Genomic DNA, 26,661 nt, shown 5'->3' on the forward strand with positions numbered 1-26,661 from the left:
AGGTTGCCTTCCAACCATGGGACGCGGGTGGCGCTGTAGGTTAAGCCACAGAGCCTAGGACTTGCCGATCAGAAGTTTGGCGGTTTGAATCCCCGCGATGGGGTGAGCTCCCGTTGCTCGGTCCCTGCTCCTGCCCACCTAGCAGTTCGAAAGCACGTCAAAGTGCAAGTAGATAAATACCTCCGGCGGGAAGGTAAACAGCGTTTCCGTGCGCTGCTCTGGTTTGCCAGAAGCGGCTTAGTCATGCTGGCCACATGACCCGGAAGCTGCATGCCAGCTCCCTCGGCCAATAAAGCGAGATGAGCACCACGACCCCAGAGTTGGTTACAACTGGACCTAATGGTCAGGGGTCCCTTTGCCTTTACCTTCCAACCGGGCAAATACCAGAGGTTTGTATGTGTGCCCACAAGCCCAGATCCAGAGGCATGGATCCAAGCCCCTATGCTGTGTATACTTCATGCACTTAAATCACATGGCTTCCTCCCCAAGAGTCCTAGGAGTTGTAGTTTTATCCCTAGCAGTGCAGCACTTCCCAGCATTCTTAAATTACACTTCCCAGAATTCCTTGGGGCAAGCCATATGCTTTAGAGATGTAGGGTGTATACACAGCCTTCCTTTAAACAATGCATTATCCCGCTAGCATTTTAAATCCTGTGTTAACAAAAGCTCTTTACAAATGGGTGTTTGTTTATTCTCTAGCTTCCTGCCTTTCTAGACTGATGCCCTGCAGGTGACAGAAGCATTCCCTCCCCCCTGCTTCACCTTCGCCCCTCCCCTCCTTTCCTCATCCAGGTGTTGCACAGAATTTTTTTTAAAAATGTGACCGGACTGGTCAGGGCAGGGCTGCAACCTTACCTAACAATGCCACTTCCTTATTGTATAAAAACAACAACAAAAGACTTTGTGGGTTTGGATGGCACTTTTAAGATGGCATTATTTTTTTTCCAGCAGCTGTGGGGAGTTTCCCAGCCTTTTCCCAGAACCCTGAAATCTAGACACTTTATTTATTTGCATTTATATAATCCCGCCTTTTCCTCCAAAGAACCTAAGGTGGGGTACCTGGTTCTCCCCACTTCTCATTTCATTCCCACAACACCCTTGTGAGGTAGGTTGGGGTGAGAGACAGTGGCCCAAAGTCACTCACTGAGCTTCATAGCCAAGAGGGAATTCGAACCCCGGTCTCCCAGGTGTTTTGTCCAGCACTCTAACCGCTGCACCACACTGTCTCCTCCTTTTTTAAACTTTTAACAATGGTCACGTTTTTGCTTTAAGCTAGAAAACTTTGCAGTTTGGGGGTCATGTTGTTCATGTGTGTGCCTTCCACCCAGCTTCTGATATTCCATGTCAACACTTTGGGTGTTGCTAAGGCACAAATTCTGGCCCCAAACCTTTCCAGAACTTGTATTAGTTTCTACTTGCCATCTCCCCTCCCCCCCCATGGGTATGTTTTACAATAATAATAATAATAATAATAATAATAATAATAATAATACAGAAAAGAGTTTGGCAAGATAAAATCACAAATGGGACTTGGTCACTTCCTTGTTCAAGGAAGAAAGTCTAGGGCCCATCTGAACTTTTTTCGCCTAGCTCAGAACTCCCCTAAATCAACTCTGTCCTTTTCTGTCTGAAACAGACCCTCTAGCTCAGTATTGTCTACACCAACTGGCAGCAGCTCTTAAGGTTTCAGGCAGGGAAGATGCCGGGATTTGAACTCAGGACCTTTTGCATGTTAGGCAAGTGAATACATCCAATGAAGCCCATGAAAACTCGCGCCATAAATAACATTGGGAGCAGCCTTATACAGATTTAGACTGATTTAGTTCCTCAGAGCCACCCCACTTTCCTTCCCCCTGAATGTAGTATTTGGTTTTAAGGTGTCACAAGACTTTAACAAGTAGCCAGAAAGCCTGGTTTATCGTTACTGTGCATGTAACCACAGTGTCCTAGCAGGCTCCGATGCTGCAGCGCCAAAACATTTTCCGGGCAAACTCCAACCACAGTGCCAAAGTTGTGTGGCCAAGTTGGTTCTGCAAACCGGTTGTTTGTTTGGCTGCGTCTCCAGTCTGGTGTGAGAAGGCAGATACGAATGACATTCCCCAAATGCACTTAGCCAGCTCTGCACCTCAGAGCGTACTATTAAGTTCCCTCTGCGCTTAAACCCGTGGCTGTGAGTGTGACGCCCACAAGCCTGTTTGGCAACGCCGGTGATCGTTGCTTGCCTGCTGCTGCTGCCTCTCTTATGCAAGCAAGGGGAGTGATGCCAATGGGGAAACCGAGGCCTGCAGTGGCCACTTTCGGTGGACAGTCTTATCAGCTTCCTGGAAAGGGCAGGGTGAGGACGATACTGACCGTGGGTGGATTGGGGTTTCTCCCCATGAGATCTGATAGCGGACGGCTTGCCTCCAATGCAAAAAGGTCCAGGCTGGATCTCACCCGTCTCAGGAAGAGTCGGGTCATTGGCCTGTCTGCCTCAGCGCTGTCCACACTGGCTGGCAGCTGCTCTCTGGAGTTTTGTACGGGGGGGGGGCGTTCCCAGCCTTGTCTGGAGGTGCGGGGGATAGGTGTGGAACCTGGGACCTTCTGCATGCAAGGCAGGTGTCCTACCACCAAGCTACAGCCCTAACCCACCGGTAGTGGGATTTGGCCTTTCATATTTCAGCAGTGCCCTGTGCAAGGCCAAAATGCAGTGCCCCCTGCTTCTCGCTTTCCATTCTGCACATGTGCTACGCCATAGTGGCGATGCCCTGCAGCACCTCCCACGGCTTAGCGCCAGTGCGGGGGAACCAATTGCACTGCTCTAAATCCACTTCTGCCCCAACCCACAGTTAGGGACACTAAAATAGCTGGAGACCCACGTTTGGGGAACACAGCTTTAACCGGAGTTCCTTTGTTTCCCAAGCTTGAGTCTCCAGCTGTTTTTGGACTACAATTCCCATCATCCCTTTCCTCTTAGCTAGGGATGGTGGGAGTTGTAGTCCCAAAACAGCTGGAGACCCAAGTTTGGGAAACACTGGGTTAAAGGATCAGTAATGGGTACTGGGAACACAGCTTGAAATTCTACACACACACACACACACACACACACACACAGACAGACACAACACACACATTATGCAGCCTATATATGTATTAATCTTGCAAATTCCAGTTGCACAACACAGTTTTGTCTCGAGGCTGGAGGGAGGGGTGAATTTGCACAATTCTGGTATATGCTAGTAGTCATAGGCTATTGAAGGATAAGGCCTCCAATTGGAATCAGTTTCGCTTGTGTCCTCCCATTTGAGGCATCCGGTTGGCCACTGTGAGAACAGGATGCCATACAAGATAGCCCATTAGCCTGATCCAGCCTCTTTTTACACTTTGATGGCTAGGTGAGCCTTTGGCCTGATCTCTTTAAGGCCTTTCTTGTGTTCTCAGAATGAGCTACACAGGGCACAGGAACCTTGGCCAGCCTTCTCTTTAGCAACCCTTCTGGGCGCTGAGTTTCAGCAGCACTTTCAAGCTTACCTCCATGTGGACTAGTAACTTACCTCTTTAAAAAAAGCCAAGAAAGTAGAAATACTATAGGGTGGGGATAAAATTGTGACTTTGGTACGGTCCTAAGGGATCAGCACACCTGGATTGTGTCTTGCCTAAAGATGCTCAAGAAACGCTTTCTTTCTGTCCAGTTCTTAATCTGTAAAGAAGCAAATAGTCCAAACAAGGTGTGCAGTTCTCTTCCTCCCACTGCTTTCTGACTCTTTGTTTGGCTGTTGATGCTGCCTCCCAGGAGAACATGCCCTCCACCCACAAACTCCCTAATATACATGTGCATCTGATTACCCAGATATGCATAATTTTAAGGGATTGCCTGTGATGGATGTGTGTAATTAAGGAGTCCTAAATTAGCCACTGGCAGTAGCAAATTGGCTACAAACCCGGCAGAGTTCAGCCCCACCCATCCTCACCCACTTTACATAATGTGTTGGCATAACCCTGGCATGTGCCACAGTAGCCACAGCTACTGGGTAAATTGAGCTTAGTCAGAGAGCAGAAGCCTTGGCAAATAATACAAGGGGAGGCCGCCCATTGTACCGCTGTGTGAGTCCCTGTTCTCTGGGCCAAATTTGCCGAAAATTGGAATAAATGCCCACATCCTGGCTTGGTGCTTCACACTTCCTTCGTCTTGCACACACGCTCCCTGCAGACTTCTGTTTAGCAGTTCTGGTCTGTAGGGTTGAATCCAGTGCTTGCCCTACTCACGAGTAGTCCATTAATTTCAGTGTGCCTACTCTGAATGAAACCCATGGGCTGCAAATAGTAAATTCATAAAGGGGGAGGCTGCCCATTGCATCTCTGTACAGGTCCCTGTTTTCTGAACTTGTTTTGTTGCAAATAGCTGCAGAGTAGATGCACTGGAGATAATTAGCTATTCCAGCAGCATGACTTAGCTGGAGGCAACCCACAGACTACTTAGAGTAAATCAATCAAGGGGGAGGCTGCCCATTGCAGCTCTTTGTGAGTCCCTGTTCTGCAGCAAACGGGAAGAAAGGACCCGATAGTGCCTTAAAACCTGGCTGTGAGTGCTTTGCACTTTCTTTGCAGCGCACACAATTTCCTGGGTATCATGTGAGCTGGCCTTTCCACTTCCAATTCGGAGAGAGCGGCGCTTCGCCGCTGCCAGAAGCTTAGGGGAAAACGCTGGTCAAAGAACACAAGTTATGTAACATCCCCAGGGCGATCTTTCCCGACCTCCTTTTTTAAAAAAAGTTCTTAGCAGAGGAAGACGGCCAGAATCTTGCCTTCCCTGTTTACTGGCTAGGTCAGTGGACTGCTACCTCTGCCATCAGCCTTGCCGAGGATGGGTGTGGGTGGGAAGAACAGCTCTATTTTCTCTCCGGACGGATCCGTGTCAAAAGAGCCATCTTTCACCTTGGCCTGTGTCTGCAGGGCTTGGAAGATGCATTGCCTGCTTCTGTTTCCTGTGTTGCTAGAGCGTAGAAGGGTTTTTCCACACAGCTTTTATAGTGTTTTAAAAAGGTCGGCTCGCTGTTTCCCTTTCGCTCTCGCTGCCCGGCTCCAGAGGGCCAGAAGTCGCCAGCTTCTTACTTAATCGGGCATTTGCTGCCTTAAACAGGAAGGTGGTGGTTCTTGTGGATTTGTTGCTGCTTTGCTAAAGGGGCCGAAAGCTCTAGATTTTGGGATGTTTTGCAGTTAATCTGTGAAGCATAGCCGTATAGGCACAATTTCTGATAATAATAATAATAATAATTTATTATTTATACCCCGCCCATCTGGCTGGGCCTCCCCAGCCACTCTGGGCGGCTTCCATAAAAACCAAAAATACAGTAAAATGTCACACGTTAAAAACTTCCCTGAACAGGGCTGCCTTAAGATGTCTCCTGAATGTCAGATAGTTGTTTATCGCTTTGACATCTGCTGGAAGGGCGTTCCACAGGGCGGGCGCCACTACCGAGAAGGCCCTCTGCCTGGTTCCCTGTAGCTTTGCTTCTCGCAGTGAGGGAACCGCCAGAAGGCCCTCGGCGCTGGACCTCAGCGTCCGGGCAGACTGATGGGGGTGGAGACGCTCCTTCAGGTATACTGGACCGAGGCCGTTTAGGGCTTTAAAGGTCAGCACCAACACTTTGAATTGTGCTCGGAAACGTACTGGGAGCCAATGCAGGTCTTTCAAGACCGGTGTTATATGGTCTCGGCGGCCGCTCCCAGTCACCAGTCTAGCTGCCGCATTCTGGATTAGTTGTAGTTTCCGCGTCACCTTCAAAGGTAGCCCCACGTAGAGCGCATTGCAGTAGTCCAAGCGGGAGATAACCAGAGCATGCACCACTCTGGCGAGACAGTCCGCAAGCAGATAGGGTCTCAGCCTACGTACCAGATGGAGCTGGTAAACAGCTGCCCTGGACACAGATTTGACCTGTGCCTCCATGGACAGCTGTGAGTCCAAAATGACTCCCAGGCTGCGCACCTGGTCCTTCAGGGGCACAGTTACCCCATTCAGGACCAGGGAATCCTCCACACCTGCCCGCCTCCTGTCCCCCAAAAACAGTACTTCTGTCTTGTCAGGATTCAACCTCAATCTGTTAGCCGCCATCCATCCTCCAACCGCCTCCAGACACTCACACAGGACCTTCACCGCCTTCACTGGTTCTGATTTAAAAGAGAGGTAGAGCTGGGTGTCATCCGCATACTGATGAACACCCAGCCCAAACCTCCTGATGATCTCTCCCAGCGGCTTCATATAGATGTTAAAAAGCATGGGGGAGAGGACAGAACCCTGAGGCACCCCACAAGTGAGGGCCCAAGGGTCTGAACACTCATCCCCCACCACCACTTTCTGAACACGGCCCAGGAGGAAGGAGCGGAACCACTGTATAACAGTGCCCCCAGCTCCCAGCCCCTCAAGACGGTCCAGAAGGATGCTATGGTCGATGGTATCAAACGCCGCTGAGAGATCCAGCAGAACTAGGAAACAGCTCTCACCTTTGTCCCTAGCCCGCCGGAGATCATCAACCAGTGCGACCAAGGCAGTTTCAGTCCCATGATGAGGCCTGAATCCCGACTGGAAGGGATCCAAATGGTCCGCTTCTTCCAGGCGTGCCTGGAGTTGTTCAGCAACCACTCGCTCAATCACCTTGCCCAGGAATGGAAGATTTGAGACTGGGCGATAGTTGGCCATCGTGGCCGCATCTAAAGATGGTTTTTTAAGAAGCGGTTTAATAACCGCCTCTTTCAGCGGGTCTGGGAAGGCTCCCTCACGGAGGGAAGCATTCACCACCCCACGAAGCCCATCGCCCAGTCCTTCCCGGCTAGCTTTTATAAGCCAGGATGGGCAAGGATCCAGGAGACAGGTGGTTGGTTTCACTCGTCCAAGCAGCCTGTCCACATCCTCGGAGGTAACAGATTGAAATTGATCCCACTCAACTTGACTAGACAGAACTCTAGCACTCTCCCGCCCCGGCCCTGCTCCCACGGTGGAGTCTACTTCTTCCCGAATCTGGGCGATTTTATCTGCAAAAAACTTTGCAAAATCATTGCAGGAGAACATGTGGCCCGTACTGGGCCCCGATGTTGCAGGTGGTTCCGCTAAATTGTGAACCACCTGAAAAAGTCTCCTGCTGCTGTTTTCTGCAGATGCAATAGAGGCGGTGAAGAAATTCTTCTTCGCCGTCGCTATCGCCACTTGGTAGGCTCGACGTTGAGCTCTAACCTGTGTCCGGTCAGATTCGGAATGAGTTATCCGCCACCGGCGCTCTAGCCGTCTCAACGATTGTTTCATTGCCCTCAGATCCGTGGAAAACCACGGGGCTGTCCGGGCTCCATGCAATCGGAGAGGGCGCTTCGGAGCCAAACAGTCAATAGCCCTGGTTAACTCCACATTCCAGCGGGCCACCAGGGAATCGGCTGAAAGGCCATCAACATGGGATAAAGCATCCCCTACCACTCTCTGGAAACCATTTGGATCCATTAAGTGGCGGGGGCGGACCATCCGAATTGGTCCCACCTCCCTGCAGAGGGGATGGGTCGCAGAGAAGTCCAGTTGCACCAGGAAGTGATCTGACCACTGTTGCACCAGGAAGTGATCTGATTACTGTGGCATTATGTTCTGACTTCCGTGGTGAGTGGTTCCCCAACCCAAGTCTGCTTTGGAGAATGTGCATGTGTGTGTGTGAGAGAGAGAGAGAGAGAGAGGGTGGGGGGATGATTTTTTTCCTACCAACTTTGGGGATGGGGGTGTCACTTTGTGTGATGTAAAACATACCCAAAGTTGTGCTTATGTGCATTCCCTCCCCCCACTCATGGCCTGCAAAGAAACAATTGTGATTTTGCAAAGCTGATTTTGATGCAAGGTACAAGACGTTTCCTCACCAGGGACTAGAATGCTGGATAGCTTGAAATCAAATTTAAGCAGCTGTCAAGGCTTGTCCTTGCCAGGGACTAGAATGCTGGATGATTTGGGATTTTTCAAGCAGCTATTCCTGAAGAGGTGCCCTTTTAATTGCAGTTGGCGACCCATTCCACTGTGTCAGGTGCTGGTATGGTTGCTCGAGAGCAAACAGGCAAGACTCCAACCTGTCTTTTCCAGGCTTTATTGTCTGTACTAACTATTTACATTGCAGAGCGTCGCAAGTCCATGTCTGCTCAGTCGCTAGCAGAATCTGGGAGTGGGTGGTCCTTATATCTGCCCCAGCATAACAGTTGTGTGACCCCCGTCCTTCTCCTCCCCTCTCTGTGCCCAAACCTACTGCGCAGAGTGGGCGCTGGCAGAGGGGGACTTGCCTCCCCTCTGCTTTCCTCAGGCTCGGTGTTGAGGCTCTCCCTAGCATCTTCTGATCCCTGCGCCCCTTCCCCACTGGAGGCAGGGCTTCCCTCCTCGCCAGAGGAAGAACTGTTTCACAAGATTTTCAGAGGCTCCCTGTAACACAGCTGCCCTTCCACCTCTCGCCTCTGAGCTGATGGAAGTTCCCTGACACATTGCTTTGGTTGAGTCTTGCTTCCTGGCTTCTCCTAGAATAATCATAGCAAATTCCATGTTCAGGATTGAAAATAACACGACACTGTTATGTGAACCTGTTGTGAGGCCTCACCCAGGATGGCTGTGTCCCCTTCTGTCATTGCACCTTTTTTTTTTTAAAGGTATTGTACACCTGCCAGTCAGTGCAGACAAAACTGAGCTATTAATACTTGGTATTAAGGCAGCTTCTATGCTCCTATATCATAAGAGAAGGGCTGTAGCTTAATGGTAGAGCATCTGCTTTGCATGCAGAAGGTCCCAGGGTCAATCCCCACCAGCATCACCTGGTGGGCAGTTTTTGAAATTCCCCAGGTGCCATGGGTCCCTGAGGGTCATCTAGCCCAACCCTCTGCAATGCAGGGATATGCAGCTGTCCCATACGGGGATCAAACTTGCAACTTTGGTGTTATCAGCGCCGTGCTGTAACCAACTGAGCTACGAGGTTTGGAAATCTTTGAAGTGATCCATGAGGACTACTGCCCCTTGCCAAACAAATCTCACAATCGCTCCTCTCCCTGCCCACCCACCCTGCAAAAAAAATATCTTGGCTGTTAAAGTTTGTATTTGGAAGGGGACTTTCCTTTTTGAAGTTTCCTGGCTTAGCCTGGGCAGGGTTTTTGTCTGCTGTTTGGACAAGCGTTGCTTAATCCGCTTCATAAGATTCCCGGAACTGTCCCAAAAAGTTCTCATTTCAACAAAGGAATTCTGGGGGAAAGGCTAAAAGTCAAACTAAGGCCCCACTTTTCCTTAGGCACCCCTCGAAGCCTCCACGGGCGATGGGCTGGCGACCCCGATGGGGACCCAATAAAAATAACCTGAATTGAAACTTCTGCCTGGCTTATCCACCCTGGATCCTCCTTTCATTCCTGTGGGGTGTTCCTGGCCCCCAAGAGTATAACAGGATATACTGCAGCACCACTACCTTTGATAGTCGCAGAAGGGCTTTGACCAAAATTGTGGGTGCCCCATGCGACAAAAAGTAAAACCGTGCCTCTGTAAGAGGTAAGAGCAGTGTCTCATACTGAGGGGCAACAGGCAGCCACCTCTCCACAGGTAACTTTATGTACGGTATTGGTTGCAGTTGACCCAGTGCGGAGCTATGGGGATGGAATTTGCCGTCGCACCGTCAGCGAATGCTGATTGGAAAGATGTGCAATATCCAGGAACAGCAATTCGTGCAGAGATGCAATGGACAGCCTTGTCAGTCTGATTGTGCTTCTTGTTTTTAAAGAAAGATTTAAATTGTTCCTTAGTTGCAGCACACCTATTAGCGATCAGGTTGCTGATTTCTGTGGCTGACTGTGTGAGCTTCTCTGTCACCGAGGATTTAGTTCAGGGTGTGTTGGAGAGTTTTGTTGTTGTTGTGGGGGTGGGGTTTGGGGTTTTTTTGCTTTCAAAGGAAGCATCTCAGCCAGGCTTAACCACCAAAACCAGCTCGGTGGAGCTGCTTCCGTTACTGGGTTGGCAGTGTCGGGGAGGGGAGAGATCATGCTTCTCCCCTTCGTCTTGCCAGACTCTTCTGAATCAAGAATGAGTAATGGCTGCTTGCAGGAGAGATGTCTTGGAGAGGCCCTCTCTGTCTCTCTCATCCTCCAAAGATCCTGAAAAGAGAATTTAGCAATACACTGGGCCCTGTAAGCAGCCAACATCAAAATCAAGCACTGCTGGAACAGAAATCCCTCTCCCAAAGTGCATCCGTAGGGGAGGATGACAAGGGACCAGGCCTTCTTAGTGGTGTCCCCCATGTGTGAAACTCTCTTCCCAGTGAGGTTCAACTGGGTGAACATCTTTTCGCAACCAGGTATATAGTGTGCTGCCAAACCTTTGTAATGCTGTGATGCAGGTGTGGTTGTGTCATAGGAAGCTGCCTTATCAGACCGCTGGTCCACCTAGTTCAGTATTGTCAACACTGGCTGGCAGCAGCTCTCCTGTCTTTCAAACAGGGGCCTCTCCCAGCACTACCTGGAGATGCTGAGGATCAAACCTGGGACCTCTGATACACTACCACTAAGTTGCAGCCCTTCTTTATGCATTGTGTTGTTTTTACACGAGTTTTTGTCAGCTACTCCTAAATTAAGCGCACCGTTTAAAATACGTTGCTAGTCTCTTGGACACCTTGTTGTACAACAAGCGACTGGCAGCTGAAATAAAAGCAATATCGAACGATCCCTAGACGAGGAACGATTTGTGACCTTGTGTGTTGCTAAAACACGCACCTGGTTGTCTGCGTAAGACTTGTCATCCCCAGAAGTGCGCAAGAGCGCCTCCTTGGAGCGCACGTCTGCATTGCTTCCCCTTTTGGCCGAACTGTGCCCAGACCTGGCTTCTTTTGGCAGGGGATGGCGTGTGCTCAGTTTCCCCTTTAATTAGAGAGCTCTGTCTGAGCTGCTGCCAGCCCAGCTGCTCTGCGGTTACGCCTCTGTCCAAGAGAGAAAGAGGCATCGGAGGTGTCCATTTAGCTGCAGGCCACCTTCCTGTCTTGGCATGATCTCATTCTTCAGATGTTGCTTTCTGGTTCCCGGAGCTATGGAGAGGACAAAAGAGGGTGATGATCTGAGGCCTTCTTCTGGAAGCCTGTTGAGCCAGCTTTTGGCTTGTGCAAAATGGAATAGGTAATGCTGTATTTTTCCTGTTTTATTCACAGTGCCAGAGTGAGTTGTTTCAGGCCCATGGGCCATATCCGGCCCTCCAGCTGTCTTTTTCTCTCCCAGGGCCACACTGCCTTTCTGGCACTGATATACATCTTGTCCTTGAGTTTGTTTGTTTTTGCCTGAGCTCTGATCATGCCTCTTGCTTGTCTGTACAGTATATGGAGAAGGCTTGGGGGGGTGTTTAAACTAGATTATTGTGCAAAGGTAGAATCCACATTCTTGCTCCACCCACTTTTGCCTCTGGCTCCGCCCACCAATGGGACGTGGCCCTCGGAAGGTTGCCAAAAAACTAATGTGGCCCTCAGGCTCAAAAATAATCAAAGGATCAGCTTTGCCTCTTCTTTATGTTGCTGGTGGTGTAAATACCTTTTTCAAGCCAGTTTGCCTATAAAGTGTTTGTGTGTATAATATATATATGTATAACATATGTATAATATATATATGTGTGTGTGCTTGACACAAGGTCTGATTCACTCTCCCTACCATTTTTTCCCCATGCCAAGCGAAATCCTGATCATGAGTAACGGTTATGACCGCACCTGGCAGCCTTTCTGGGAGATTGCCTCATTCCAGGAAATGTTTAAAACATTTTTTTTCTTAGAAAGCGAGTTCCCACCCTTATTATTATTATTTTTTCAAATGTTTTCGCCATCTCTTCTGCCTCCCCCTCCCCCCACCTACCCTCCTCTTAAAAAAAACACAACCCACAGTGGACCCAGCTTCTCTGCCGTATTACAGAAGATCCCTTGTTATAAAGCAAACTGGAATGTAGATTTCGTGGTACTTCTCTGAGGATGGGTGTGAGTGAGGGTGACTCTCCTGAGCCACTGCTACAAGACGGTCATATCTTGGTGCCTGTCCTCTGCATTTTCCTTAAAGGAATCAGAACTTCTTCGCTTAAGAGTTTCATGACTCTTATAGAGCGGCTCCCTTCTGATCTGTCTTGATCTAACTCTGATCATTCTGGAGAAGCAAAACAGGGTGTGTGTATTTTGATTATCTTACCGTGTTTTTCCCCACACAAACTCTTCCCCCCCCCCTTGGATTTCCACTAACATTTTGGAATTCTTTTTGCCAAGCACGGATGGAATGTGAAACTACGAACACTCCAGTGTGTTTGTTTTCCTTCTAATTTTGCCATTTTGCTGCTTGTGAATTCTTCCAAGGGGCTACTGGCTGGGATGAAATAATTCTAATATCCACCCAACTTTTCCTGCATTTGCAAAATATTACAAATGAGACCAGTGGTCGAGGATCCTTCTAGGTGATCCATTGAAGTTTGTAATCCCATCAGCCTCTGTCCATGTTATGGTGATGAAATTATTTGGGGGGGTATTAGGGACTTTAAAAGCGTTGGTTTTGAAATAGTAAAGCTTTTTATGGCTCCAGACCCTGTTATTATTAATAATAATATTTCATTTATATCAACCCTTTCCTCCAAGGAGCTCAAAGTGGTGCACATAGTTTTTCCTCTCCCATTTTATCCTCGCAACAACTCTCTGAGGGTTGGCTCGGCTAAGAGACTGGCCCAGGATTACATCAAATGAGCTTCATGGCTGACTAGGCAACTTGAACTCTGGTCTCCCAGGTCCTCGTCCGACACTCTAACCACTTCACCACACTGGCCCATGTAATAAATAAGTAAATAATAAATCTTGGGAGTCTGGGGCAGGGGGAAGAGTGATGGTCAAGCTACCCTAAGGTTGCTAGGCGACACGCAACTCTACTCCAAGGCTTCCCTCAGGCAACAAGGCCGTATGACAATCGGAGTCTTATTTTCAGAATGTGGAACCTCGCCAGCCTTCTGTGTTGAGGAACCGGGATTCAAGTTGCCGGCCTAGAACCCGCCAGGCCTTCTCATAGGATGGCTGTCCCGTGCTTGTTTTTCCTCTAGTGTTGTGCCGGCGTCCGTTATCTCCTCCAGCAAGCCAAACGGGTTCTGTGGAGCCTCCCACCGCACGGCCTCCCATGTGTGAATTTTTAATGTTTAACTCTTCTTCTCCGCTTCTTGTTTTTCTCCTTTCCATCCATTAGGCGATTCTGACGGGATCTCTCGTAGCAACCTGTGAGTGCTTGAATGACACCCGTGCACGGCCAGCGCGATTGATGAGCCTGCTTTGGGTGCCTATTAATAGACGGTAAAGATGGGGCAGAAAGTCACCGGCGGGATAAAGACTGTGGATATGAGGGACCCAGCCTACAGGCCCCTGAAACACGAGCTCCAGGGGCTGGATTACTGCAAGCCGGCCCGCTTGGACCTCCTCCTAGACATGCCCGCCGTCTCCTATGAGATTCAGCTGCTGCACTCATGGAACAACGACGACCGCTCACTCAACGTCTTTGTGAAGGAGGACGACAAGCTCATATTTCACCGGCATCCGGTGGCCCAGAGCACGGACGCGATCCGGGGCAAGGTGGGCTACACGCGGGGTCTCCACGTCTGGCAGATCACCTGGGCAATGAGGCAGCGCGGCACGCACGCGGTGGTCGGCGTGGCCACGGCAGATGCCCCCCTGCACTCGGTGGGGTACACGACGCTCATCGGGAACAACCACGAGTCGTGGGGGTGGGACCTCGGGCGGAACAGGCTGTACCACGACGGGAAGAACCAGCCCAGCAAGACGTACCCGGCCTTCTTGGAGGCCGACGAGACTTTCATCGTGCCAGACTCGTTTTTGGTGGTGCTGGACATGGACGATGGGACCTTGAGTTTCATCGTGGACGGACAGTACATGGGGGTTGCTTTCCGGGGACTCAAAGGGAAAAAACTGTATCCGGTCGTCAGCGCCGTGTGGGGCCACTGTGAAATTAGGATGCGCTACTTGAATGGGCTTGACCGTACGTATCCACTCTTCTTCATTTTTCCTACCTGGACTTGAGAGTCTGAATTGGCTCCTCTGTCTGAGTCACTGTTCTAGGGTTGCCCCTTTTTGGTCTTTCCACATGCTGAGTAATTTTGTCACCTTTCTGCATTAGGTAGCCCTGGGTCGTCTAGTTACTCCCAGTTGTAGGCATTTATGCTGCCTTTGGAGCGGGAGGGTGCCTGTTGCATCTCTGAATGATGCATTACTCTGGGCTGGTCTACCTGTAAGCCAGGTGATTGTGTGTGGCTTTTCAGAGGGCAGGTTATTCCCTTTCTCCTTCTCTTCAACACTTTAGAAATTAATCTGTTGAGGGTAAGTAAGCCTCATATTCTGACTCAAAATTAAAATCAAGAACTTAGGGGACTCCAGATCTCGAGGTTTTCCATGGAGCTATCCTCTCTGGGTCCTCCATACGTTTCTGTGAATGCATATATGCTTTTAAAAAAGTGCAACAGGCCAGACACTTGTCTGCTTATCTACATACAGTAAATTCCTGTTAAGGATAAGAGGGACTTTGTGCTGAGTCACAGCTTTCGAAAATGACTCAGTGAAAAATATCTGGCCTGGCCGCCTCTAGTCCTTTTTAGCCTGTCTTCTCCCTGTGGTGTGTGACACCTTCTGTTGTCTGTCTCTGGTTTCTCCCAGCTGCAAACACTTTAGTGGCACATCCTGTGTTTTATTAGCCCCATGCAATTTGTAAATGTGTGTGTACTTGGCAGGGGAACCTGCTTCTCAAAACAGAAGTGGGCACAGATTGCAGGAGGGGCGGTGTTCCTCGCTTCCTCCTCCCCCCCCAGCCACCCCCCCCCCAGTGGGGACCCCCTTTTAAGTGAAGTTTTACAGGGGTATCCCAGCATCCTCCTTTGCCTCTTTGTTCAGAGGAGACATGGCAGGCAGAGGCATCCCAGGAACACCTAAGCAGGCCCCGCTGAAAATTGATTAAAAGACCAGCTCACTTCCTTTTGCTAAGTGAAACCCACACAGTTCATTGCTTTAGCGTCTCTTTGTGAAAATGACAGGTAGGACTGAAGTACAGTTCATATGGACTAGGGAACTACCCAGAGGTTCCAAGTGGAGGATGTTTCTGTGATCCCAGAGTATCCAACAGCAGGCGAGGTGGCCCACTGCCTCCCTGCGTGATTACCTGTTCTGGCCTCACTTTGTGTGGCTCAGCAACTTCTGGGTTCAAGTGTAGATGCTTCTGCTTGGCACTCTGATTGACCAGTGCCTGACTCATTCAGTAACCCCCGACGCAGAAGTGCAGCATGCAAGACTGCCCATTCCCCCAGAAGAGGCTGCCTGTCGCATCTCTGCATGAGTGGGCATGCCTTGCGCCTGGTCCAGGAGGTGGCACTCAGAACATTGACAACTGGAATCCAAAGCATCTGGAGCGGCCCCAGGTTGGAAGAAACTGTGATCGGTGGGACTACCAGTTGCTGGAAACTACAGGAGGGGGTTTGCTCTTATGCTGGAGTCTCACTTGCAGCTTTCCATCTGATTGGCCGCTGTGAGAACAGGATGCTGGACTAGACGGGCCATTGGCCTCATCTAGCAGACTCTTCTTACATTCTTGAAGTAAGCTCAATTTTGACAACCGGCAAGGCACTCTCAGGCGCAAGAGCCCTTTTTCATATGTTGCACATTGTACATTCCTGGTTTTGGTGTCTTCTCCAGAACACCCCCACCCCAGAAATGGGTTTGCCGACACAGCTGGCTTTCAGATGAAAAGTGTAGACTTAGCAGCCTGATGGAGCACATGCCCGAAGCGTCCCCGCCTTCTTAAGCCCAGATCTTATTGCCCTCTCTTAAGAAACCAAACTGGCTCCTTCTTCACGTGGCACATAGTTAAACTGTGGAACTCACTCCCACTGGAGGCAAAGACTGCCACCAACTTGGATGGCTTTGTAAAAAAAGATAATGCCACTTAGGGCTGTTAAAAAGAAATAAAATGTAAGTACAGTGGTACTGTAGCACCCTGCTTGTGGTTAACGCTTAGCTGGAATGAAATATTCAACGCAGCAACAGAGAAATTAAAATAATAATTTATTTGTCAGACAAATAAATGAGAGGCACAGTGGTATATGGTTACCAAGCTCTGGCCTGGCCTCCTGCCATTATGGCCAGCCCTTATATTTCCTTAATCCACCCCCCTTTGCTCCTCCTGTGGCTGCCTCTGTTCAATCAGCCTGCTTGAATTTCCTATTGGCTGATTGCTATAACCAATTTTAAGATACACTCATATCCTCCTGTCCTTATATGGAACACAAAGAGCTATATATTGTTACATCTATAAATGACAAATAAGTAGTAATATATCTTACATGTGTCTCAACAAGGAATCTTAATTACCAGCTCACCTCTTGCCTTCCTTGCCCTATTGCCTTCTAAAACAAATGGTTAATCTTAAATTTTTATCTTAAACATATGTCAAGGATCTTGAGTTTCACATCAACATTGAAAGATCTCCTTCATTTGAAGGTTTCTAAACAAATGTCTGACAACTAATATATCAGGATAGCTCGGATGGCGTCTCATTTCTGGCAGGGGGGCTAGGCTCATCTGCCCCCCTGGTCTCCTACAGCAATATGACTCTATGAAATAAGAATTTAACATTTCTTTCTTTCTAGATCCTTTGTATAATTACATTTAAGCAAATATATTTAATACATTAGCATAGGTAGCCTTTTAAGAAGAATAAGCTTTCTCAAAGTAGAAAGGAAGGAACTCAGTAAAAAACAGTTTTTAAAGAAGCCTCTTTAGTTTACACCTCCCCCTTTCACCCTCCTTTCCAGCCTCAAAATAAAATAGGAAGAAGCTTCTTTTTCCCCAGCCAAGCCAGTTGCCTTTGTTTTCCATGTGCCCTTGGCCTTTTGTCCTGTGGCTCAAGTTTAACGGTTTTATTTTACTATTTACCCATTCCTAATTATGTTGGGTCTATGTCAGCCTGTAATTCCAGCTTTTACGACTTTGAGAATTGTTTTCTGCTATCAATCAAGGGGCCCCTTGCCTAGGAAGAAAACACTGTCAGTGTTTTCTTAAGCAGCTAGCCTTCTTGCCTGGCATGAAACTTTTGAAAATCTAAGCCCATTTACCTGATCAAGATATAAGCCAATATATGCCTTGATTAAAAATGCAGTCTATATTCAGATGCCACAGTACCTTGGGTTAAGTACTTAATTTGTTCCAGAGGTCCATACTTAACCTGAAACTGTTCTTAACCTGAAGCACCACTTTAGCTAATGGGGCCTCCTGCTGCTTCTGCGCCGCCGGAGCCCAATTTCTGTTCTCATCCTGAAGCAAAGTTCTTAACCCAAAGCAATATTTCTGGGTTAGCGGAGTCTGTAACCTGAAGCGTATGTAACCTGAAGCGTATGTAACCTGAGGTACCACTGTATTGGAAGAGAAAGTAGTCCATATTCTGCACTAGGAAAACCTGGGTTTTGTGGGGAAAACCTTCTCTTTGTATTTAACCCAGTTTGCGCAAGTCTGAGTGTTTGTGCAGAGTCTTTCTGACTATGAAGAGCTGCCCCAGGCCTAAACCGGGCGCTGAATTCCTGCCCCTGGAAATTCTATTTACTGAGTTTGTTCTCCTGGCTCCCAGTATTGCGCCAGCAGCTCTCTGCAGCCTTCAGGGCTAGTAAGTTGTTTCTCTTCTTCCATGAAGTCGAGGTTATCAGGACGGCCTGTTCTGCAGTTGACTAGAATTGCAACACTGGCCTTCTCGATCTAGAAGAGGCAGCTGCTTGGGGGGGGGGCAGGGAACATGTATGGCTGGATCTAGCTGAATCTATTCATTTGCCTGCAGGTTACATCGCCGTAGCCTTTAGACTGAAGGATTCTCCTGCTGCAGCCTAGAATGGGGGCTTCTTGGCAAAATAACATTCAAGCTACAGGTTTGGCAGGTCATGGCTGTCACAGACCCTTTTAACATTTGGTTGTATCATGGCCTATGCAACACCTGAGCCCAAGGCATTACCTGTTTTTGCTCTGTGCCTTCCAAACTGAGAGGCTCCGTGTAGCGGTTTGTTGCATGCCAATAGTTGTGCAATAGAGATGGCCATGCAGTCAGCACACAAGTGTGTTTTGAGTTACGCTTGCATCAATCTGCAAGCAGAAATTAGGAAGCTTAATAATAATAATAATAATAATAATAATAATAATAATAATAATTTATTATTTATACCCTGCCCATCTGGCTGGGTCCCCCCAGCCACTCTGGGCGGCTTCCAACAAAGCACTAAAATACAATAACCTATTAAACATTAAAAGCTTCCCTAAACAGGGCTGCCTTTAGATGTCTTCTAAAAGTTTGGTAGTTATTTTTCTCTTTTGACATCTGGTGGGAGGGCATTCCACAGGGCGGGTGCCACTACCAAGAAGGCCCTCTGCCTGGTTCCCTGTAACTTGGCTTCTCGGAGCGAGGGAACCGCCAAAAGACCCTCAGCGCAGGACCTCAGTGTCCGGGTAGAACGATGGGGGTGGAGACGCTCCTTCAGGTATACTGGACTGAGGCCGTTTAGGGCTTTAAAGGTCAGCACCAACACTTTGAATTGTGCTTGGAAACGTACTGGGATCCAATGTAGGTCTTTCAAGACCGGTTTTATATGGTCTTGGCTGTCCCAGTCACCAGTCTAGCTGCCGCATTCTGGATTAATTGTAGTTCCGGGTCACCTTCAAAGGTAGCCTCTTGTGGAGGTGTGGGCTGTTTCTTTTCAAAACTTAGAGCAACCTTTGCCAACCTGGTGGTCCTACAAAGGAGAGGCACTCAGGACCCATTCAGAGGGTCCTCTGACTGGCTGGATGGTAGAGCATCTGTTTTGCATGAAGAAGGTCCAGTCCGCAATGACATCTCCAGGTAGGGCTGGGAGAGACTCCCTGTCTGAAATCCTAGGGCAGGCATAGGCAGACTTGGCCCTCCAGATGTTTTGGAACTAAAACTCCCATCGCCCCTAGCTGAAAACTCCCATCACCCCTGACCAGTGGTCAGGGATGATGGGAATTGTAGTCTCAAAATATCTGGAGGGCCAAGTTTGCCTAGGCCTGTCCTAGGGAGCCACTTGGTCCTCCAACTGTTTGGGGACTACAACTCCCATCATCCTTAGCTAGCAGTAGTCAGGGAAGATGGGAATTGTAGTCCAAAAACAGCTGGAGGGCCAAGTTTGGGAAACCCTGGTGTAAGCAGTACTGATCTCAATAGTCTGGACAAGGAACACCGAGCTGAGCTTTCCAACTTCCCTGGTGGATGCAGAATGCACTTGGACTTCACCAATGACTTCGTGTTCCAGAAGTTTGAAGTTATATTTCTCTCTTCCTCTGCCTGCTGCCCCCGCCCCCACTTTTCCAAGCCAGCCGGCGGTCTTCCTTGTGATCAAGGCTCACGTCTTCAACTACCTCAGTGGAAAATGTGTCTGGGGAGGAAATTGCAGCTGGGAGTAAGTCACCGCGCTGAGGCTCTGCCCAAACAAAAAGGGAGTTTTTGTTGCCCGTATCTGTGACGTCGGCTCTGCGCGGGGGGCCTATGCAGGTGTCCTGCCTGCAGAGTCGGTCAGTGAGCAGGGTGGGGCTCCTTTTCAGGAAATCTTAAGTCAACAAATTTCCTCAGATCCTTGCCAGGAGAGAAAGATGCTACCTGGATTGAGATCGGCCAGTGCTCCCAGCTGGGAAGATGTGTTGCAAAGTTGTGGGATGTTTTTCCAGGGCCTGTCTTGAGAAAGGCAGTAGCTCTGTGGTGGTGTTTGCCTGGCATGCAGAAGTCCACAGCAGCATTACCAGGTAGTGCCAGCTGGGAATGCCTCTTCTCTGAAAACCCTGGAGAGCCACTGCCAGTCAGTGTAGACGGTACTGAGCTAGATGGATCAACTATCCGATTCAGAATAAGGCAGTTTCCTGTGTTGCAAGGAAATGGCCATAGCTCAGTGGTAGAGCACCTGCTTTGCATCCAGGTGGTTCAGCCCCTGCTATCTCCAGGTAGAACCCTGTCTGAAAACCCTGCCAGTCAGTGTAGACACAGCTTGGCTAGATGGACCCAATGGTCTGACTCAGTTTAAAGCAGTCCCCTGTGAGATCCTGAGTAGTTTTATTTATCTTCTTATTTATAAAAATACTTATAATATGTACTGCAATTTCTTTAGAAAAATCAAAGCAGTATAGACACACACACACACACACACACACACACACACACAACCAGAATTAATTAGCCAGCTAAGTGTTCTTTTAAAAGTTTTTTCATTAGCTGTTTGCATGAGAAGAGTTTTCAGCCATCTAAGGCTGAAAACCCAGGCTGGTGTCCCTCCAGATATTGATGATCTCCCATCATCCCTGACCATTGACCATGCTGGCTGAGACTGATGGGAGTCAGAGTCCAACCGCACCTGGAAGTGTACCACATTGGCTACCTCTGGTGTAAAAGTTGCTGAGGGCACCTGTTCCATCTCTGTGAGAAGATTCTGCAACACTGGACGAATGACACCAGAGGCTTTGCTTCATGCTGAACTGAAAGTGCAAGTGATTTTGAAGATCGAGCTTAGGGTATCAGTGTTTATGAAGGCCAGGGCTGTTAGTTAGAACAAGTTCTGGCAGGAAGTATCTTTTCATTCAAGAGAGATTGAGCCAGGCTAGTGGAAGGCAGATGTGGCAAAACCTGGGGCCTATGCATGCGCTCCACATCCACAGGAGCGCAATTGTGTATGGTGTTGGGTGCAGAAGGGTGGATGTGGTTTTCTTAAACTGCTGTATCTTGGCTGGGTTCTTTTAAAAAACAAAACAGATTTGTCTGAAGTTTGGACAACTTCTGGCATTCAGTGTGTGGAGTGCTCCGTGCCAGATTTCAGACTGCTTGAAGAAATCCTCTTCATTTTATTAACATTTGGAGAACATTATTGTCGTGGAATGTTTGTAAGAGACAGGCGCGCACAGTGTGTCTGTATTAAACAAGACATGTAGTCCTGTACCAAGACTCTAAGGGAGCTGCGTTTGTAGTCAGACGGTTGGACCAACTAGATCAGTACTGCTGCTTATGACAATTGTAGTTGAAGAGTGCTGGGAACTGCACCTCTGTGAAGGGTAAATTACGGTTCCCAGGATTCTTGAGAAAGACATGTGCTTTAAATGGATGGTGCGCAGGCAGCCCTGGATTCTATACTGATAAACATCCCCTTTCAGTCTTCTGCATGCCGCAAAGGGGTGCTTTGTACCGTACATTCTTAATTCTTAGCACTACGCTTAATGCTCTTTGTCGCTCTTTTTCCCCTCTCCTGCAGCTGAACCTCTGCCTCTGATGGACCTTTGCCGGCGCTCCGTCCGCCTTGCCCTGGGCAAGGACCGCTTGAACGAGATCCACGCACTGCCACTGCCAGAATCCCTGAAGAGCTACCTTCTCTATCAGTGACCCCCCTCATTTTGGGGCGGGATGGACAGACACTCTCGCAAGAAGCAAAAGAGAGAGATGGATTGAGTGGACTACAGTATTCTTGGATATTATATATATATATAGACATACATCAAACTTTCACTCTCCTAATCTGCTTCAGTCAATCCCAGCTTGGATCCAGTCCCTCTCCCTATGCCAAATTTAGGGGGTCGGGGAGAGAAACCTACAATACATGCCTTTCAAAGAGCCCAACCTACTTAAAAGCCATGTTCTGCCCTCCAGAGATCTCTGTTGCAAGAAGTCGACATGATGGAATTAAAGGTACCAGGTGCTCAGATGGGGGTACAAGATGGTTTGCCACAGACCTGAGGATTAATTTTTTTTATTTAAAAAAACCTGCCCAGCAACGCTTAAAGGAGAAGATGATGACACCAAAAATATTGCTCCGTGTGGACAGTGTGTTTTTAAACGATACTGGAATAGGCAGCCGTTGTGGGTGTCAAAGAAATGTCTTATGCCCTGTATTCGAATCCTGCTCCTCTTTAATTTTGGTTCTGTGTTGGCCTCTGCCTTCAGACCACTCAAATTGCTTGCCTTTCTTTTCTTTTTCTGGGAATTCACTTGAACCTGTAGCTTGGGAGTTGGAGATATGGGGGGTTACCATGGGATGAAGCTCCAGTAGCTCAGGGTTGGAGACCCTGTGGGTCATCTGGATGTTGTTGTGCTGCAGCTCCCATCATGCCTGACCACTGGCCTCGGTGGCTGGGGCTGATGGGCGTTGGGAGTCGACCATCATCTGCAGGGCCACTGGTTCCCCATACCTGCTTGTGAAACAGCTAGAGAGCCCACCTTGGGTTAGGATGTGGTTGTGAGTGATGAAGTCTCAAGAATTTGCTCTCCTAGACTGGCTTTGCCTTGAGTTCCTTAGCAATACTCCCAACAGCTCCCCCTCTTTAGCCAAATCTTGGTTTTAGTTTAGTTGACCTGTGAAATGGGTTTAAAATAGGCATGGAGTTGTCATCCAGCAGCATCTGAAGGACCGCAGTTTAGCCATCCCTGCTTTAAAATCCTGGTGATGCCTGGGTTTATCTCTTGCTTTCTTAAGCCAGCCCTCCTTCCCATCACATTATGTTGGTCACAACCATTGTCATTCCAGTCCTGTTGGTGGGATATGGAGAAAGATTTGGCCAAGCCAATGACTATAGTTTTCTTTGTAGTGTCTGCTCCTATCAGATTTTATTTTTTCGTCAAAAGAGAATTCTCCATCTTGGCCTCACCCTGTCCCTGAACACAGCTATCTTGTCAGGCTACATTCTTACCGCGCATTTAAAGCACGATGCTACCATGTTTAACAGTCATAGCTCTCCCGTCAAAGAATTCTGGGAGCTGTGGTTTGTTCAGGGGTCTGAGAGTTGTTAGAAGACCCGCTCACCTCATTCCCGTTACAGAGCTAAAATTCCCAGAGTTCCTTGTGAAGAAGGAATGATGGTTAATTCATTCTGGGAGAGAAATAGGGGTCTTCTAACAACTTGCAGCACCCTCAATAAACTACAGTTCCCAAAATTCTGGTGGGGGACATGGGAAGCCGTGACTGTTGAAAGTTGTATTCTAGTGGTCAAAGTGAGTGTTTTGAATGTGGCCCTAGAGTACCAGCTATGGATTGACCTTAGCACAGAAAGAGAGCTGAATCTTGTTGAGAGAAAACATGCCCCAGTTTGGTGCAGGGCAGGAAGTGTCAATGTGAACACTACAGTCCTTGAAGACTCAAGAGTACATCCTTCGTATGCAAGGCACACAAGGTTTTCATCTAGAAGAGCAAATGTTCTCCTTTATTCCGAGCAACCTGAAAGCCTTCCCCAAAAAGCTTCTGAACTGCCATCACAGAGGGGTTTATTTGCACAATTTCTTTTTCCCATTATGGGGGAGGAAGATAAATCTGCCTCTCACTTTCCCACCCTCACCATACTTGTGTCAGGTGTGTTCTGTTTAGGTACAAATGAGCTTATTTGTTAGAAAATGTTAATATATTTTTGTGGGGGGGGGTTCCCCCCTTTGTATAGAAGAGAACTGTTCGGGGTTTTTGTTTGTTTGTTTTTTTAAAGAAATGCTGCTGTAGGGTTTTTTAAAAATGAAAATAGCCTAGTTTTTAAGAAGCACAGAACTGGTGCCAAGTTTGGATTTGGGAGGAGACCTTGACGTGCCTCCTTTTTTAAAGTCAACTGTTATAAGTGGGACACTTTTTCAAATTGCACAGAGGATTTTAATGTGTACAGAGCCGAGGATTTTTAAACCAATCCTACTTGTGTCTTTTCCACTGACACTGGGAATTGTCCCCATCACCTCTTTGGTGTGTTTTTTTCATTTCTCCCATTTTTGTTTCTCTGTAATCTTCTACCACCCTTCCCATCTCCTCTTTATACCTCTTGGTGTATTTGGCTTGTACGGTTTTTAAAATATCTCACTAGTCCCACCCGCTCCGTCCCCCATTGACTGTAGATAATCAATAACCAAATTTAGAAATAAAAATTTATTAAATATTGAGACAATAGCAGTTGTCATTTCAAACGGGCCCTGCAATTAAGGGGAGTTTTCTGTGTGTTCTGCGATCCTGCAGTGGATATTGTGACCTCTGGACTGACTGAATTGAATGGATTGAATGAATGAATTTTGCATTCCACCTTTCCTCCCCAAAGAACCTAGAGTGGCCAACAGATACACAATTTAAACAAAAGCAAAGCAAAAACATTCAAAATCAAATAAGAATATTCTAAAAACCATTAAAGGTAAAGGTACCCCTGACCATTAGGTCCAGTCATGGCCGACTCGGGTTGCGGCGCTAATCTCGCTTTATTGGCCGAGAGCGCCGGCGTACAGCTTCCAGGTCATGTGGCCAGCATAATTAAGCCGCTTCTGGCGAACCAGAGCAGCACACGGAAACGCCGTTTACCTTCCTGCCGGAGCGGTACCTATTTATCTACTTGCACTTTGACATGCTTTCGAAATGCAAGGTGGGCAGGAGCTGGGACTGAGCAACGGGAGCTCATCCCATCACAGGGATTCGAACCACCGACCTTCTGATCGGCAAGTCCTAGACTCTGTGGTTTAACCCACAGCGCCACCCGCGTCCCATTACAATTTTTAAAAGCCGAAAAGCAGATACAGGTCATTCTTCCACACAATGAACTCAAGGTTGCCGGCATCAGTTCTTCAGCCACCTGCCTGGGGAAACAGGAATGTTTCCGAATTCCTCCTGAAAGCTAGTAAGGATAATGATGGAGGTATAGGCATACCTTCCTAGGGAGGGCATTCCACAACCAGGGAACCACCACTGAAATGGTTGTATCCAATGCTAATCCTCCTCAGAACAGACTCGTTAAATCATGGGTGTCAAACATAAGGCCCGCGGGCCGAATCCGGCCCGCCAGACCTCGTCATGTAGCCCGTGTAGCCGCCGCCGGCCACCAGCCTTCACCTTTTATTCTCGCTTTTTTTTTTTTTGACACAAGAAAGCCACCTCTTCAGCGCATGCGCAGCAGCCTACAAGCCAGAGAACGTCTGCCCTCTAGCAGCGCCGGCCGTTCTACACAGGAAACCTCCACTTTACATGCATTCAGGAAACCTCCACTTGTTTTTATATTGAGCACATGCCATCCTGTGATGTGACAGATCCAACGGCTGCCTGAACCCTTCTCTCCTGTACTGTAAGTCCTACAGATACAACCGGCCCTTTGAGGGTGACCAAACTGCTGATGCGGCCCCCGATGAATTTGAGTTAGACACCCCTGCGTTAAATTAACTAACATGAGAGCCAGTGTGTTGTAACAGGGTGGTGGAAAATGAGCTGGGAGACCAGGGTTCAAAACCATCCACACCCATGAACTTCACTGGGTGACGTTGGGCCAGTTCACGATCTCTCAGCCTAAGCTACCTCTTAGGGTTGTTGTGAGGATAAAACAGGGAGGAGAGGAACATGTGTCCCATCTTGACCTCCTTGGAGGAAAAAGTAGTGTATAAATGAAATAAAAAGGGGTTCATTTGAATAGGTCTGCTCTAAAACTTAGTTGAATAATAAAATGCATTCAATAATTATAGCAAAAAGGTGAGCCTCAAAATGGTACCAGCAAACAGTGGGGACTTTGGGGTGGCTTTTAAAAAATAAAAACAAAGTGCCCTAATTTGGCAATTGATGATTGTATTAAAAATTCCCTACATATTCCAATGTTACCTTGCGGCTTGTCTGCATTGGTCTTTTTTTTTAAAAAAAAATAAAAGCTCTAGGAAACCACACAAAAAAAAGTACTGCAAAGCTTGCATATTTAAGCTTTGCAGGTGGTATCAATCAGACTCGGTTCCTGTTGGAGCAGGTACCTTGGAAGGGGATAAAGAATTATTTTTTCAAAAAAAAAGAAACCCACCATCTCGGACCATATGTGGGCAAAAAAATCAGTTCCTGCATCCATTCCATGCTCTTTCACGGCTGCTGCTGGAATGCGGGTTTTCCTAGGCCATAAACTGCCTCAGGAGAAAAGTTTTATATATATATATATATATAATTTTTATTATTTTGGGGTGGGGGGAAGTCGAAGAGAGAAAGGAGAATATTTTGTCCGTGCTGGCTTCCAGACACCCAAACAGCCAGCTGTAGCCAGCAGCTGAAATAAATGACCTCCTTGCAGTTTGGTGTTTATGTACGTCGCCATGGCAACCCTGCAGACCCGTCATGGGGACTGCGCAGCCTGGCCTGATGCTCTCGCAAAAGGGCTGTTGCGTATTAGCTAGGCCGGATGGATCTGCCAGCGGGGATATGTGTGTGTGTGTGTGTGTGTGTGTGTGTGTGTGTGTGTGTGTGTACATGAATATCCTTGCAACGCCTCATGAGCCTGAAACATGACAAGGCAGGCATGAATTATGGGTCTCCTGATGGGCCGAGTCTCCCCCCGCCTTTTCCTCTCTTCTCTCCCCCCCCCCCCATTTATGTGGTGTTCAATACTTTCCCCGTAGTCATGTGCATGGAATTTACCCTTGGCAGCGTTCTCCTTCCTTTCTGTCAGTTGATGCACTTAAGTTCAAGGGGCCTGGCTACAGAGATGGGTGGGCGAATCCCTCTTCGATCCCTTCACTAGGGTTACTAGGTGAGTCTGGCGATCACACAGGGTCCCCGGACGTTTCACTGTCTATTGATCCCTGTGCAACCACTTTATTTCTTGCTGCCACCACCCAGGCCCAACCTGGTACAATACTGAGTCCAGTCAGGGTTAAATT

At 48.2% G+C, this 26,661-nt stretch overlaps 1 protein-coding gene and 1 long non-coding RNA gene across 3 annotated transcripts in view; one reads left to right on the forward strand and one right to left on the reverse strand.

Moving 5' to 3' along the window:
- The window catches only part of SPSB1 (splA/ryanodine receptor domain and SOCS box containing 1), a 38,632-nt gene extending 14,687 nt beyond the window's left edge, over positions 1-23,945 (forward strand). For both annotated transcript variants that reach the window (XM_081201699.1, XM_081201698.1), the window contains exons 2-3: positions 13,198-14,001; positions 21,290-23,945. In XM_081201699.1, the coding sequence (XP_081057825.1) occupies positions 13,308-14,001; positions 21,290-21,417 (822 nt within the window). In that variant the 5' untranslated portion in view covers positions 13,198-13,307 and the 3' untranslated portion in view covers positions 21,418-23,945. The remainder of the gene's footprint in view (positions 1-13,197; positions 14,002-21,289) is intronic.
- LOC308591207 lies at positions 11,884-13,191 on the reverse strand. Its single transcript, XR_014010060.1, has 2 exons — positions 12,220-13,191; positions 11,884-12,126 (listed from the first exon to the last, which is right to left on the reverse strand). It is a non-coding gene; the product is annotated as an uncharacterized lncRNA (long non-coding RNA).
- Positions 23,946-26,661: the final 2,716 nt, after the last annotated feature.

This window comes from Podarcis bocagei (genome assembly GCF_964188305.1).
Source record: "Podarcis bocagei genome assembly, chromosome: 7".
In the NCBI taxonomy this organism is placed as follows: domain Eukaryota; kingdom Metazoa; phylum Chordata; class Lepidosauria; order Squamata; family Lacertidae; genus Podarcis; species Podarcis bocagei.